Source organism: Hermetia illucens, chromosome 2, assembly GCF_905115235.1.
Source record: "Hermetia illucens chromosome 2, iHerIll2.2.curated.20191125, whole genome shotgun sequence".
NCBI classification, from domain to species: Eukaryota; Metazoa; Arthropoda; class Insecta; order Diptera; family Stratiomyidae; genus Hermetia; species Hermetia illucens.
Window position 1 is genome coordinate 177,840,417 of NC_051850.1, and position 17,200 is coordinate 177,857,616.

Below are 17,200 nucleotides of genomic sequence, written 5' to 3' on the forward strand. Positions count from 1 at the left end.
CACTTTTCTTCGTGTCTATCTGACATCCTTTTTGTTTGCAAAAAGTTCTGGGAATTTTCTTTGTTCCGCATTTCACCATTTATTCATTTTCGTCCTTGATTGATCCTAGAAGAGCTGAATGTACGTGACGCTGAGGACATGTTTATCCAGTTTTCGCTTCAAAGAAGTAATGATCCGGTTGAATCCCGACGCTGTTCTCGTTTTAGGGTGTTGATCTAAAGTGAGCTTTGTGAGGTCTATGTTGAATGACTAAACTAATAATAGTCGGGCATTAGACGACATTAAACCTCCAGTTTGGTCATGAAGATTTCGCTGATGAACAGAGAAAGAGGCTGCCCGCTGGGACTCGCTTCAGTTACTTATAACACTCATCCCTTAAGCTGAAGTAGTCTTTCTTGGATCACTTTGCTGATGATGTAGCCAATTCATTACTAGAGTGGTCGCTTCTATGAGAAAAAGAGTCTTGACCTTAAAGGACGGCAAAACTCCTTCTTCCTCGAGTTCTCCTAGTGACTACAGGAACCAGGACAATTTACTTGAATTCTTGGCCGATTTCATCTCAAACTGTTTCTCTATATTTTGGAACTCATCCACTAACTATATGGCTATTTATTGACTGGATGACTCTGTACAATTTCCAAACGATCAAATGATAACGGTCGCATGGAAAAGGAAGGAGTTAGAAAACAATATGCTTTTTGGCTTTCCAGGAAATTTCCATTTCAATGATATGGATATTCATTTAAACATTTTGAAAAAACGGCTTGATCCTTACAAACGATTTTTACCAATTGTTGCTATTTTGATTACAAAGTAACATTTTTTTACTTCTTCCAGGGAGGAACCTTTCCCGCAATGCTGGCATTATGGTCAAAATGGGCTCCACCCGCTGAACGTTCACGAATGACAGCTGTAGCATATTGCGGTATCCATTTTGGTATAATCATAACCAACGTCCTTTCAGGCTTTTTAGCGACCAGATTCGGTTGGGAAACCGTTTTCTATTTCACTGGGTGCTTAGGCATCACCTGGTACATTGGATGGGCGATCATTGTTAGGTCGGCTCCAGAAAAAGACCGATTTTGTTCAACGGATGAGAAGCTTTATATAGAAAGTCAAATGGATACTAAAGCAAATGGAAGTTGTAAGAAACCTTGGAAGGCCATATTGACCTCAGGTCCAGTATACGCTTGTCTTTTGGCCAATTTTTGCGATGAGGTTGGCGGATACACTTTGATGACGCAATATCCAATGTTTTTGAAAGGTATGAAAATTTGAATATGTCAGCATATATAGTTGATTGACACTCTGCCCAATTTTAATTTCTTCAGACGTCCTCAGTTTCGACCTCGAATCCACTGGCCTGATTTCAGCAGCTCCATACTTAGCCGCAGGTCTCCTCATGGGTCCTGCTGGGTGGCTTGCAGACTGGTTGCGATTAAATACTCAGATGACAACGACAACCGTGCGGAAACTTTTCAATATTATATCAAACATTGGAAAAGCTGGACTCATGATAGGAACGGCGCAGTTAATCCCTGCTCGATTCAGTGTAATTTGTATTACATTCATCTTGGGCATTGGCGCATTTGGAGGCAGCGTAAATGTGTAACTACAACACGTAATATCAAAACAATCAAAGAAAATGTTGGCATTGCTCAGTTTTCTTGGATTGCCTTGATCTGCTCTGAAGATTCATCTAAAATTCTTGTTAAAACCTTCTGCTATACATCCACAGAACTAATCCTCTGGATATCGCCCCACAATATGCCAGCATAATATGTGCCATAATAAACACAATAGGAACTATCCCTGGAATAGTTTTCCCAATAATCACTGGCTATTTAACAAATGTAGAGCAAGGGGTAAGACAGATTTTTCCAGTTTTAACGGTTTAGATATTTATGCCAAATATTAATTAGGTACCGAGTCGGTGGCCAACAATATTCTATACAATTGCGGCGATATATTTGACAGGCATGACAATATATTGCATATTCGGATCAGGGGAACTGCAACAATGGGCCAAGGAACCTGAGGTTGCACCCAAACAGAATGGCTGTGTTTTAGATATAAACAAAGACATGAAGGTGGAGAAAACATGACAAAAGCTGTGAGACTCAATGTCTGTATGTTGACACTATTTTCGGACGATTTTGTTTGATGATTCGTCAAATGATAGAATTGATATCTATGACTGAACACTAGCCATTAAATTTTTGTAAATAATTACCTTACAAATAAATTTTTAAATTATATTGAAATAGATTTTTTTCGCTGGCGGAAACCCATCATGGATATGTATTTGATATAGAGGACTTGCTTGCCGAACTCTTAACGACTAAAACTTCCCGCACTTTTTCCACACTCTCCCCGTAGGACCTCAGTTCCGATATTGCTTCACGGAGCTGTTCAGTTGTTAACTGTTCGACCCTGATACCGCTTTACTAAGTGTCAATTGCAGTGGCTTCCCTTTTAGTCGCTGATGCATCCGTTTTGGAGATGCATCCACTTCCTTCCATGTTGTATCGAATTCCATCATGCACGTTCATCATCATCAACGGCGCAACAATCGGTATCTGGTCTAAGCCTCGATATATTGATGGCGCTCTTGCCCCCCTCTGGATAAATGGGGGCGCGAAAAATATAAACAAGCATTGGACGTCTACATCTGCGGTAACTGAGGAGGAGCCTGCAGGGATTTGCCGGAGAATCGGTGATAGCAAAGGTCCCGGTTTAGATGCTGTTCCCAACAGAGCGTAGTTGAAGTATGTGTGGTAGAAGGAGTTTTCTTCGCTCAGTGGAAGAGGCGAAAACTAGTTTTGCTCCAGAAGCCCAATAAGCAGCCGAGCCGTCCATCGTCATATCACCCGATTTGCCGACACGATAGAAAAGATGCTCGAAAGGGCCATCTACAGTAGACTTCTGCCTATCATTGAACATAAGGATAACCTATCGGAGTAACAATTTGGGTTTCGATAAGCCCACTCAACGATTGACGTCGTAGACGTTGTTTTGAAGCTAGCATAAGACACGATTTCGTCTCAAATGCGTGTCAAAAATGCGTTCAATTCAACCAACTGTGAGTGGATAGAAAACTCCTTGTCTAAAACGAGTGTTCCTAGTTATTTGAATAAGCTCCTAGACAGTTACCTCTCGGAGAGGACACTTTGGTACGATACGGATGAGGGATGCAAGCATTATACTATCTTTTCTATGGAACGTGATGTACAATGAGGTCCTTGTCCTTGCAGATGATCCAGCCGTGGTTATCGTCGCTAAACAACCTAGAGATGTTGAGGGCTACACTAACAGAACTATTAGCGCCATAAAAGCGTAGCTGGAAATGATTCAGCTTGACGTTGCACAAAAGACGGCGGCGGTCCTGATTACCAACAGTAGCAAAAGGATTTTCTTTATTTAGTTAAGACAATATACAGAAAACAAATTCTTTGTTATATATTATCCTTAGAGGGAGGAATAAGTAAATGGGTCACCTTACGTTTAAATCTAAAACAGGAGACAGAGTCAAAGGACCCAAGCTTTGGGGCGTTGTTCGACCGGCATAGCCTCGGGATCGGGAAGTGTAAGTAAATCTCTAGCTCCGAGAAGGGTACTTCAAAAATGTCCGTACTACGTGTGTTATGAGAGGCGATGCGGAAAGTAATTTCCGAGTTGTCAGCACAGTCCCTCAAGCAATTGCAGAGTTGGAACAGAGTACACATCAAGGAAGATACGGCGTTGCTGCTACCTGGGGATGATGGTTGACACTAAGATCAATTTCATGGGATGCCTGGGTTATGCCTGTGAGGAATTGGTAAATACCAGATAATCGTTCGCGAATATGATGTTTAATATTGAAGGCTTAGAGACACTCGTAGATTACTTGTGGCCAGAGTGGTTCACTCTACTTATGTAGAATGGTGTACTTCTGCATGGTTTGAACCAGACTGTGTGAAAGCGGTGAGGGATTTAAGCACAATACCTGTAGCTGACAATATTATTGGAGACCTTAATTTCTTTGATTTCCCGAGTCAGTGGCTTATAGTTCACCTTCTTCTACACGTATTTTCGTTCAATGTTGCTATTATGGGGTATAGCAACATCAATAATATATGCGGAGCGACCCGCCTTGTTATGTGGAATATGGCGATCAGTCAGAACTTGCCGGTCCCAATACATGCTGTAAGCAGAACTATCAAGTACTGCCTTGGGCTCATATCGGCAAACTGGATCTGTTCCCCGTACAGCCAAAAATGAGATGGTCCAGCATCTCTAACGCCGAACCACACATTCTGCACTGGTCATTCTCCATCCGTTCTTTCATGATGAGCTTTAATAAGCTCAGGTGGCGACCATGCTGTCCTGAATGGCACACATAAATCCCTCCGTCTCAGCAAAGAGCTCCCCAGCACATAGCCATCTGTTCAACAAATGATTGCCAAAGACAATTCACGTGTTTGCCTTGCATTGCCTTCGACTTCCATTCATCGATCCGCTCTTAGTCCGAGTTCGCCCCACTCAGATGATTGAAACATCGATCCTTCAAGGTAGGTGGAGTCAGCCCACAGTCTGCTTTACAGACAGCCGCAGGGAAGGGACTCGCCTGCTTTTTGCTGTAAAAATAAGCGCGCAGCCAGTCGACTTGGAGATGATGTTGTGCCGCCACGTCGACCACGCCCCTACCTTCGATGTTACGAGGCAGGTTTAACCGCTAAACGGCAGGCTTTGGATGATGCATTCGGAATTTGGACATAGTTGTCCGTATCCTCCGCTCAACGTTTTCTAGATCGGTTTCCGCCCACGGAAATATTTCGAATGCATAAGCCAGTGAAGGGATAGCGTATAAATTCAATTCAATGCTCTTATCTTATTCTTCCCCGAGAGATGCGATTTCAGCACCAGCTTGACACGTCGCACGAATTCGGGTAGCAGAGCATCCTTCAGATCACCAAGTCAAGCATGGGTTCCTTGCAGAATTCGTAAATACTTGTAGAAGTCTGTCTCGATTATAGCTTCGATGTGGAGGTCACTGATGCCATGTCCGGCATGCGGCTCATGATGACGTTTGCGGATGGCTTGGATTTGACACTTGTCTAGTCCAAACTCTAAGATAATCGGCAGTACCAACATACAGCTTAATGTCACCTAAGTACATCAAGTGTGTCAGTTCGCACTTAGCATGTAGGCCATACTTTATTGCAAAACCATGCCCTCTATCTTCATTCAGTAGCTATGAAAAGGGGTTCAGTGCCATGTAAAACCAAAGGGGACTCAATGAATCTCCCTGGAAGATGCCACCCCGTATAGTCTCTGAAGTATTAGCACCCTCAGATGTACGCACTGATAAGGTGGTATGTCACCCTTCCATGACTGTCGCCAAAAACATTATTAGTTTCGGATAAATACGATACAGATGTAGGACATCGATTAGCCTGGTATGCGTGACGCTATCGAAAGCCTTGGCATAATCGATATAGCAACTAAAGAGGTTTCTTTGGCCTCTAGTTGCTTGTCCTTCAATTACTGAGCCGATAATGAGTTGTTCTTTTCAACCCCTTGACCCAACTCGGCAGCCCTTCTGCTCCTTAGACAGAATCTTCTTGGTCTCGAGGTGCGCATTGACGCTTCCACTAATGATGGACGTTATGAATTTGTAGAGGGTTGGTAAGCAAGTAATCGGTCTTGTCTCTGCGGGGTCCTACACCGCGTCCTTATTAGGTATAAGGTGGGTGATCCAGACAGTGAGGAAGGGTGGAAATTCCTCCGGTCGATTCATGACTTGATTTATGCTGCGTGCCAACCGACCGTGTGCGCTAGTAAATTTCTTATGCCAGAAATTCTGCACCGGATCCAGATCTGGGCCCCTTCAGTTCTTCGAGCTGTTTACGGCTCGTCGATCTTCCTCTTCGGTAACATCCGCAAAATTCATGGCAGGCGTATTGACATAGCGGGTGCCTTCGGTGGTGATCCACTCAACATGCACAGTATGCTAGACGGGTAACCCCGAAAATTCACCCCAATACTCTTTCGCTTCCGTCACCGAAAACTGCACTGTCTGGACGCTCTGTTGGGATTCGTTGAAAGATCTGAAAAGGCTCCGCTGATTCCTGGCGTATTTTGTATTCTGAACAGTCGTAACCGACTGCATATGACAGAATGTTTCTGCTTTAATGTGTCCAGAATATTAACTACGGGTATCCCACTGGGGATAGCATAGTTTCTGTAAACCCTCTGCACTTTATTTCTCACCCGTCTGCTGGCATTGCCAGTGCAATGAATCAGTCTAGCAATGTCCTGCCTTAGTGAGTCCCGTCGTCCTTCCAAATGAATTTTCCATGGTGGATCTCTTCGGTCACTCAAACCAATAACACCAAAGCGTAGCCGTAACTGCACCACAATACACAAGTGATTGTAGTTGCAGCAGTGACATATCAGCACAAAGCCAAGATGCAATCTCATAATTGATTTGAGCCTGGGAGTACCTGGTCTATGCTAAGGATCCATTTCCGAGAATTCTATACACGCACGTCCGAATTCGTCCCGAACCTCAGCGGAAACCTCAGCTGGATGGTGGAGAAGAGTGATTCAGCGAGTACTGAAACTGCACCGTGGTGTTGTTGATGCCCCCATCGACTTTTGGTCACCACTTTCCGCGATGACCTCAACTCGAACACGGTCCCTGATGATGGCCGGGATTGTTTCGCTGCGAGTAATAAAGCTGTACTGGTCAGCGACTCGCTGCACCGTCACGTGCCCGAATGGCGGGAAACGCTCGACGAATCTCTGTTGCAATAAGGGGCGGTTAGATGTTGTGCCCGCCCCCGCCGTTATTTCGTAGTAGGAGCGGATGATGAAAAGGTTCTTTTCCTCGTTCCACTTCATCCGCTGCCTACGCGAACCTCCTGAAATGGTCATTACAGATTGCGGCGAAGCAGTAGCAGCAGGCGAAGCAATGCTCCTGGTCGTCATGGCGCATAAACGTCGAACTGCCCCACGATTAGCGATTTCGACGCCGCGCTGTCCATTACGGGAGCCTGGCCCAGTCACCAATTCAGACGACTCCCGCCAGTTATCCGTACCGGAACTCACATTTCTCCTTCTTCTCTTTTTCAGTAGTGCAGTTTATCCCTAGCTGCCAGGTGTGGTGACAACTTCCTCAGTGAGTAATCTGCAAGACTTCAAAGTTCCTATACTTTCCTCACCTTCCCCCTGAGACGTGGCGGTGGCGTACAGTCAGACTGAAGCTATCCATCCCTCCTCCTTTCACAACTGAGCTTGGGACTGGCTACGGTGGTATTATTATACGTGGCACCAGGTTGGGAGGAAGCAATAGCTTGTGAGAGCAATCGGAGGAGAATTAACATGACTTATCGCCTAGTGGTGCTAGGGGTTTGCAGCGCATTCAGAACAATCTCAGGCGAAACAGGGTGTGTTATTGCAGGAAAGATGCCGATGGACATTCTGGTAATGAGGCATACTCTTTGTACGAGAAAAGGAAAATTAACCTAGGTAGGTAGCATACAGAATCTCCAAAGGTGACAAGGCAGGAGTCGCTGGAAAAGTAGCAGCAACGGAGTGATGACTCGCAGAGAGGTTACCACCCACAACCGTATTCAGGAGTGGATTCAACAATGACATAGCGAGATTAACTACAGGAAGTATTTGCACCAATTTAGATTGAAGGATTTTTCTTTTTGCACTGAATATGGTTTAACACCTGAAGACTCAGAGCATGTCATATTCTGCTGTCCACGATTTTGCTCAGAGGAGGAGGAGGAGGCGCAGAACACCTTCGGAGAAATACTGAAGTTGGAAGCGAAGTGATGTATGACGAACTCCATCATCCAAAGGATCCAAGCGGAACTTGGAAAAGTAGAGCTCCCAAGGAGGGTGCGAAGAACGGAAGGGTTGGTCGCTTAAAGCGCACTCCTCTCCTCGAGGTAATGTTTTAATTTTTTCAACAAAACCCTAAAAAAGCCCGTGATTTTCTTCACCAGCAATTACACTACATATTATAAAATCATATCATATTACTGAAAGATGATAAGTACAATCCGGCAGTCATCAACAATAGCAGTTACAAGTCACCGCAAACAACCGTATCAATGTAGCAAAATCATCATTCAATCAAGTTTATAGTGTTGTGTTATAGTAGATTTTGTTACAAAACAAATATTCATCTCCCTTATAATACCAGCGATTAACATTTATCTGAGATTCATCTTAAAATTGCATAGTGGATCCCCCGTTTCCACCGAAATGATTTAATCTTTTTTTCACCTCAGTCAAGTGATATGCATTTTTGGACCTACTACTTTTACATAATGCAATTAATGTTACATTGGCAAATAACACTCTGTCAGTCCCTGAAATATTGAATTGCTAAATGAATTGGATTATATAAACAATGGCTATGTAATGAAGTATCTTTCATACTCGATTATGCCCGTATCATATTTTTTTATATACTTTTACCAGCTAAAGATTCCCCAAATATGACGTCACACACTTGCAACAGAATATTATTTTATTAGTTTTTTCCAAGTAAGAACTATATCTATTTTATTAATCTAAAAATGTTACAACTTTACGTTACAAAGTGCAAGGATATCGACCTTATAAGAAGCTTAAATTATTTATCTATTTACAACTCTGGTAAGATACACGGCATAAGGCCTACATTCATAATTAGGCCAATACAATGAATGAACTATAAAAGATAATCCAAATTTACATGTGTTTTAGCACTGAGCATTGCACAAAGACATATCTTTTGATAAGGTAAGTAATACTTACAAGGATACCATTGAAAAGATATCTTAATACGAAATAATTCACAGCATTTTAATATCTACAATATTATTCCTGGGTATCCAAAGCGCGATTGGTATATCCTTCTTTTTCAGGACATTTTTCCATATCAATACTTTCCGTTACAGGTACTTTCGCCCATTCTTGAACCTCTCCTGAGGCCCAAAACCAATATATCACACAACCTACCAGGTAAACTCCCGCAGAAATATAGAATACTATTCGCCATTCGTCTTCATTCTAGAAAGGGAAAAAATACATCAATCAAGAAGTGTTCAGGGAAGCATCCAATATTAAACCTACCTTATCTTGGACAATAACTCCAGTCAAATATGGACTTACTATTCCAGGGATCGTTGCGAACGTATTGGAAATACCCATTAAAATACTAGCGTGTTGTGGGGCAATATCCAGATGGTTTACACTGTGAATAGGTGAAAGTTAGCAAAAAAATGTTCCAAAGAAAATTGCTGGTTCAAAAAACAAAAACTTACGCAAATCCAGACCATGCGAAAGCTCCAAGCCCTACGGCAATAGTAATGCAGACCACAGTCCAGGTTTGGTCTAGCAAATAAGCTCCAATAATCATGAAGACAGTTTGAGCCAAAAAGGCTCCGCAATTGAAATATCTCCTCACTTGTGTGGTAGTCAGATATCCTTTAACCTGTGACCAATCAGCTAAGTATCCAGAAACACCCAAAAGTATGCCCATCGTTAAATAAGGTATCGCAGCTACAAATCCGGTTTTATCCAACTCGAAATGCAAAGTATCCTTCAAGAAAGTTGGCAACTGCGTCAAAAGTGTATAAAAGCCCCAGTTCTCAGAAAAGTGTGACGCGACAATAGCGTAGACCGCAGTTGATGTGAAGATAGCTTTCCAAGGATGCTTGACATTTGGCTTTCCCTTATGCCCGATAGTCTCTTCAATATATCTCGTTTCATCTTCAGAACAGAAACGGTCTTGACTCGGACCCGCCCTTACAACAAGGACCCACAATATATACCAAACACAACCGATACCACCAAATACGTAGAAAACGCTTTCCCATCCGTAACTTGAAGCAAGCAGACCAGACGAAGGCATGGCAATGACGGTTCCAGCGTAGTTTCCTGCAAATGCCATTGAGGCCATTCTCGAACGTTCTAGAGGCGGAGACCATCTCGACCAAACAGCATGGATACAAGGGAAAGTCACGCCCTAGTTCAAGATGAAATTCAAATCACAACCAAAATATTTTCAGTCCAAAGCATACCTCGAAAATTCCTTCAATGATTCGAATTGCCAGTAGAAGTTCCAAACTGTGTTTTGCAGCCAACGGTGTTAGCAAGGTCAAAAGGGCGGTTGTTCCAATACCAGCACCGAATACCTATTTTTCCAAACACAGCATTACAAACACATATCATTTACTAGAAAATCAAAATATACTTACAAGATGTCCTCCAATACGTGATCCCAGATAGCCACCGGCAAGCTGAGTCAAAATGTAGCCATAGAAGAAGGAGCTCAAAATGAGTCCTTTCTGTGTTGAGTCCCAAGGAAAATCTTGTTCGTATGTGATTGTACCATTTCCATGATCGACTGTGCGATTTTCTGTCATCGCCACAATGGCAACGCTCAGGTTTACCCGAAGTGCGTATACGTTGAAGAATCCAAAGAACGCCATCAGGACGACGACATAACGGCGTTTCTTCCAAAATTTCCATGTCAGAGGTTCCGCTTCTGCAAGTGTTTCTCTAAAATGGAGGAAGGAAATTATGTTAAGATTATTTAAATCCAATTTAAAGAGAATAATATTAAAAGTGAGGAAAGATACTTTGACCTGAAAGATGTCATCGAAATTCTTTTCGGTTACGGAAGGTTTTGGAGGTGGTGAATCACTTCCAGATGGATCAATCTAATGCTACAAGTGCTGAAATGCCATAAAGGCGGGGCATTTGTCAGCTCGGAGTAGGGAGACTTCATCCTGGTCGAGAGATACTTCGGGTACTAGCGCAATATCAAGAAGCTTAATGATCGCTTAATGATCTCCTCTGATGTTAAAGCTGGGAGAAGATGGAGGTCCCTGAAGGTCTAGGAAAACTCTAAATATTGAGGTACACAAATAGAAAACAAGGCAAAAGAACACGCCCGAATATGGCCAAATTAGTTCAGTTGTCCGAAATCATAAAAGACAAACCCAATGTACACCGACCCATCAAAAACATAGTCAGAGCTATTAGATTTCTGTACAACAGTGCCAGGGATAAAAAAAAATCGCGAGGAAAGCAAACGCCAGAAAGATGACGCAAGTGGCACCTCCATCAATGTGCAATAAAAAAATAAAGTTTGTATAAATCAATGTCAATCATTGCGAAATAGATCCTGACCAGGTTTCACAGACCGTTTATGGGAATTAAATCAAAGCGAAAGTCATCAGCCTTACCGCAATAATAGCGGGACCTACGCCAAAGATATAACAGACACGGCGACGTCTGTTCTATCTTTGGCATGTAAAAATCAAGCCACTAAAGAAATGATGCATAATTCCTGGGGTTTCATGGTTGTTAAGGTGAAAATAGTTGGCGTTTACATTTACATCTGGTACGCTTCTCCAAATACCAGGGTGGTACATTGCTTGCGTTGCGAACCGGGGCTTATACCCTCAACAAGAAAGAAAAGTTGCAACAAGAAAAGAACCACTTAAATTGGAAACAAATCAGCAGAAAACAGACTTCTTCGACTAATTGCTAGTGCCGGGAAGTGGATAAAAGTACAAGCGAATTTTCGACACTGCTGTATTTCAAGGGTTACCACCCAAAAGGACAAATATCAAATGCTGGGTGAAATGGAGTAACTGAGTAGTGACAAGGTCGGCACCGAGCTGTCACAGTCTTTGTGATTTCAGGGACTCACGCAGAGCATACAGGACATCCGGGCATGTGCGAATGCGGGGACTCTGGACACATTGAGCATCACCACATACTGAATTCTTGAGCTCTACACTCGAATCATGGTTGGCGAGGTGTCTCGTAATAGGTCAAGTCATGTGCCTTAGATACAGTAAACAGTGGCCGCGTTATCAGCCATCATTTCAAAATTGATAGAAGCAGCATGTGCTGTGCGTTTGGGAAGCGAGGCTAGATCACCATCTAGATCCGTCACTGGAAAAGGTCGATCCGGTAGTAGGGCGTCAAAAACACTTGCACATTGTCGTCAAAAGCTAAATTTTCCAGGACCTCTAGCGACGGCTACCCTAAATGCAACACTATGTCGCTTCACAAATGATGACCTCTTGATATGGAGCTGAAGTCTCAATTCATTCCGCATTCCGGAATCATAATTTAACACCGCAATCAATAAAATTCGTGCAAGTCGGTTCCTCGCACGTATGGTAACTGGCAGGTAGATTGAGTCAGCAGCAGCATATGATACTATGGATTGCTAGTGGACCTACACCACAAGTCCAAAGAATTTCATCCTCTACGTCAAACAGATTTTTCATCGTTTTTGAAGACGTTGCCGAACTACGCATTCGCGCACTTATTAAAAAATACCGCCTCCGGAAACGGTTAAGCATCAGAGAAGGAGCATGTTAAGCTTCTGCGGTCGATTCTTGCCCAAGACTGCCCCCATCAATCGACACTTAACGCCTACTTGTCCGGGTCGATGACCAAAGACTACTGGCTGATTATGTGGTCTGCCCAAGCGTTTTGGACCACCAAGCAACAACTAATAGAAACTACACTTCTGGCATTCCCTCAGCAGTATTCATCGATGGTTCATACATCGTCGTTGGTGCTGCCGTTCACCAAAAGCTGAAATCTGGCAACCGTTCAGCTTCTTTGCTAATCAGCTGAACACCGCTCAACGGAACTACAAAACTTTCGATCGTGAGTGACTAGCCACGTACTTCGCAGCGCTCAAAGTGTTCGCGGACTATAGATCACTTACCTTTTGCTTTGAAGCAGAAGTCCAATAAAGCGTCCCCTTGCCACCTACGACACTGACCTTATCGGCTAGTTCACCTCCGATATTCAACACGTCATGCGTTCAAGAGGTGAAGATCACGCCACCATTAATTTTCCGACAGTCGCAGGGACTTTCGTAGAACAACGCAGTTGTTCATAGCCTCAGAACCAACTTCAAATACATATTTTGGGAGTTTTCTATCTTTTGTAAGGAATGTCATTCAAACCAGGGGCCTTGTTTCCGCCGATCCTACAGAATATTTCTTAGTTACTGGAAACACCACGCACTCGTTGACCTGCATCAATCGTTTGCCATTATCTGTTCTGGTGGTGTAAAAACAAAGTGGCAATCATCTTTTTCAAAAGACGTGGGCAGGTCACCTGAGTTGATCTGTGCAGATTTTTCATTACCAGCACGTAATCCTTACCCCAAGTATTTATATCGTCATCATCACACAACTACATATTTGAGTTCTTTGCTTTTGTAAATCGATATTTTAGCCGGCCTCGCAGCTCCCCTCGACTGTCGCTTCCGGAGACTTTCGTATGTCACCTCCGCTATGGAACATAGTTCTCTTCCTCTGAGAGTGTATGTGGTTCTGACATTTGCGAGTCCCACGTTTCTATCCCCGCGACCGCTTTGAGCTGAACACTGTCAAAACCCTAAGCCCCTTTCTCGCCCAACTCTTCAATCAATGCCTCCTCTCTGCACACTTTCCCACCCCATGGAAACGAGCTCACATCGTCCCAATCCTAAAAAAGGACCAGCCTTCAGCTTTCCCGGGCAGTTACCGCCCCACCTCCCTCCTCAACGTGACATCGAAAATTTTCGAACACGTCATCCACGATATCATGCTCCAACACATCACCGACCACGCCATTATCCCCCCCTTCCAGTTTGCAAACAGGCGCGGCCACGGCACCTCACATGCCCTCCTAGTCCTCAAAACCGACATTCTATCCCAACTAAACAACAACATCCCAACCACAGCTTGCCTCCTCGATATCCAGAAAGCCTTCGATGCGGTCTGGCACGACGGCCTCACCTACAAACTCTCCCACACTTTCAAATTCCACCCACAATTATGCATACTCATCCTTAACTACCTGTCTGATCGCCAATCCTTAGTCCGTATCCACGATACCCTGTCCGACCCTTACAGTCCACCCGCAGGCATCCCCCAAGGCTCAGTTCTGTCAGCAACCCTCTTCTCCCTATACACCGCCGATATCCCACTCCAGCACCCTACCAACTCCCCCCAAGCAGTCAAAGCCATCCAATACGCTGACGACTTGATCCTCTACACCTCTTCCCGGAGAATACAATTCGCCCAAAACCGCATCAATACCTCAATCCAAACCCTCAACAAATTCCTCCAATCCTGGAAACTCCTACTCAACCCCTGCAAAAGCGAAGCCGTCGTCTTCCGCGGTAGAGCCACCTTTACCCGCAAGATGCTGGCCGACACCCGCAACCTCACTATCAAGATCGGACCTTCCACCATTCCCTCCGTCCAATCCACTAAATACCTGGGAATAACCCTCAATACCCGCCTATCACCCATACCCCAAGTAAATTCCATCATGTCAAAGACCCTAACAGGACTAAAAACCCTATGGCCCATCCTTAAGAAAGACTCCGCCATCCTCCCCTTACATATGGATTCGTCGCATGGTGTGACGTCTCCTCAGCTCAAATGGAGCGCCTTCGGGTACGCGAAAGGAGGTTCTTCCGCCTCTCCCTTTCCCAGTCCAATATCCACTCCAACCAAGCTGTCTACGACGAGGTAAAGTGCTCCCGCATAGACCAGATCCTTCTTACCTCACTAACCAAATTCCTCATCAAATGTCAAGCCCATGAAAACAACCTCATCCAGTTTTACTCCCACATACGCAGCCATAACACTAACCCCACATACCGACCATCCCCTCCCTTCAGACCTCCTAACCCTTTCCTCCCAAAATAGCAGTTATCGCGGCGGGAAGATGATCATATTCAACCGCCCATACGATCGACATCGCCCTGGCCTCGTCTACTCCACCGCCCAATAACACCACCTTCCCCTGTATGTATCCTTCCTCCATCCATTTATGCAACACAATTATCCAACGAACAAACAACAACATAAGAGGGGTTTTTCCTGACTTTCCCCTCTATAGCATTAGCCATATGATAAATTAATACCACCGTAAATTAAGTCTAGTATTAAGCAAAATGTTAGTCTCTAGGTAAAGTTAAGCTGTTAGAGATAAGTCTAGTATTAATTTTAGTCATAAACTACCTGTAGCAAAATCAAACAAAATAAATTGAATGTGTTAAGAAAAAAAAGCTGAACACGGCCCAAAAAAATCGCATTAAGATTCTCTGTTGTAATTTTCGACCTTCGATATCTTTGCTGACGGCTTTGCGAGAGCAGTCTTTCCTATACTCGAGTCACCTGTTACTGCCTGCAATGTGCCGCCAGTTTTCACCCTCCTTCTCAACAGTTGGAAATTTTGGTGCGCCCTATCCTCCTTCCTGATATAGCCTTGTGCTGCGCATTTCTTACATTGCTTCTACCTTCCATTCGAACTGGTGCATGCCTTCGCAATATCACTCCACCCTATTCTTACTCTCCCTACTGAGTTTGTGTTTCGCCGTAAACTTTTCTTAACATTCTCACCACGATATGGTCGAACTAGTTTTCCAAAATTCTAGTGACCTTCCTTTTTCATGGTGATCTGATCTATATCCCCGCAGACTATAATGATCTTCGTCAGGGTGTCACCTATGTTGTCTTCTTGTTTTAAAATCTGTCGAAATTCTGGGACAATCTAATGGGGCTTACATTACCTTTGTGAGTTCTGGGTCTGTCTTCACCTCCTAGAGAATGTCAGCGAATCCCCCTCGTTTGCAGATGATGATAACCTCCCGTCTTATCTTTCTCCGATCCCCCTTTTTTCGAGGTGCCACCTTTCCCCACGCTTCCGCATTGTACTTGTGGAAACTAGTTCCTAGTTATGGCTACGTGAGTTTCATCGGCAGTTTGAACCGTTCTTACTAGCTCCACTTTTTTGTAACTTGAGCCTTTTTAAGGTTTTGTGTAAAGCAAAACCTTATTAAAATCGGATTACTGTTTGTCTGTCCGTCCATAACACCCATTTTTCTCGGAGACTGCGGCAACGATTGACACAAAATTTGGTGAGAAGGTGGAAAATGTGAACGCTCACAAAGGGGTGATCTCCACACGTGCAAAAGGGGGTTGTCAATTTTTTTTCATCAAATATTATATAATCATGTGGGGTATCAAATAAAAGATCTCGGTTAGCACTTTCCGAAGTTTTGACATTTTTTGGAAAGGCGGGCAGTTCGGGCGGTCGAAAGGGAGCATTTATTTAACAGGGCCATTCTTAGAACCTGTCCAACCGAAAATTTGAAAAAAATCAAGAGGCCTCGTGAATTGTCTTTGGCAGCCATTTGTCGTTTTGCATTTGTCGAACAGATGCCTGTGTGCTGGGGAGCTCTTTGCTGAGACGGAGGGATTTATGTGTGCCATTCAGGATGGCGTGGTCGCCACCCGAGCTTATAGAAAACTCATCATGAAAGAGCGGGTGGAGAACGACCAGTGCAGAATGTGTGGTTGGGCGTTAGAGACGTTGGACCATCTCATTTCTGGCTGTACTGTTATGGCACCGGTGCAATACATCACCACGCATAATGCTGCATGTAAGGTTATCCATCAAAACCTTGCATAAAAGCATGGGCTGATCACGGGAACATGTCCGATTTATCGATATGAGCCGCAAGCAGTACTTGATAGTTCTGCTTACAACATATATTGGGACCGGCAAGCTCTGACTGATCGCCATACCGCACACAACAAGCCTGACGTACTGTTAGTTGACAAGACGGGTCGCTCTGCGTATATTATTGATGTTGCTATCCCCCATAATAGCAACATTGAACGGAAATACGTGGAGAAGAAGGTGAACTATGAGCCATTGGCTCGGGAAATCAAAGAAATTCGGCGTCTCGAGCGGGTGGTTGTAGTTGCCATAATATTGTCAGCTACAGGTATTGTACCTAAATCCCTCACGGCATCCCTTGATGCCCTGGGAGTTTCGCACAGTCTGGTTCAAACCATGCAGAAGTACACCATTCTGCATACGTGCTCGATGTTGCGGGGAGTACTTGATGGATTCTCCCACTGACCTACCACCGGCCACCACCACCAGTGCCCCTTTAGTTTTTAAGTAGGTAGGATCGTCCGAGCCTAAATGCTTGGCACTTAGTGCTAGTATTAGGTAAAATCCGGCATCTGCTGAGATTGTGATAACTCGGAAAATAATTATCGTTGGCGCAACAATCCATGTTGGATCAGGGCCTTGAAGTGTGTTAGAGCACTTCATTCAAGACCGTAACGGTACACTAGGAGGCAATGTGGTCAGCATTGCGCTC

The 17,200-nt window shown here is 44.0% G+C and overlaps 2 protein-coding genes across 6 annotated transcripts in view; one reads left to right on the plus strand and one right to left on the minus strand.

Moving 5' to 3' along the window:
- Positions 1–2,264, plus strand: part of LOC119649834 (sialin-like) — a 47,548-nt gene extending 45,284 nt beyond the window's left edge. For all 5 annotated transcript variants that reach the window (XM_038052177.1, XM_038052179.1, XM_038052175.1 and 2 more), the window contains exons 4-7: positions 838–1,264; positions 1,332–1,608; positions 1,739–1,865; positions 1,923–2,264. In XM_038052177.1, coding sequence (XP_037908105.1) covers positions 838–1,264; positions 1,332–1,608; positions 1,739–1,865; positions 1,923–2,105 — 1,014 coding nt within the window. In that variant the 3' untranslated portion in view covers positions 2,106–2,264. The remainder of the gene's footprint in view (positions 1–837; positions 1,265–1,331; positions 1,609–1,738; positions 1,866–1,922) is intronic.
- Positions 2,265–8,511: 6,247 nt separating this feature from the next.
- The window catches only part of LOC119648754 (vesicular glutamate transporter 2), a 57,635-nt gene continuing 48,946 nt past the window's right edge, over positions 8,512–17,200 (minus strand). The window contains exons 3-7 of the mRNA XM_038050578.1: positions 10,245–10,548; positions 10,068–10,181; positions 9,309–10,012; positions 9,118–9,238; positions 8,512–9,054 (exon numbers count right to left, since the gene is read on the minus strand). Of these exons, the coding sequence (XP_037906506.1) occupies positions 8,863–9,054; positions 9,118–9,238; positions 9,309–10,012; positions 10,068–10,181; positions 10,245–10,548 (1,435 nt within the window). The 3' untranslated portion in view covers positions 8,512–8,862. The remainder of the gene's footprint in view (positions 9,055–9,117; positions 9,239–9,308; positions 10,013–10,067; positions 10,182–10,244; positions 10,549–17,200) is intronic.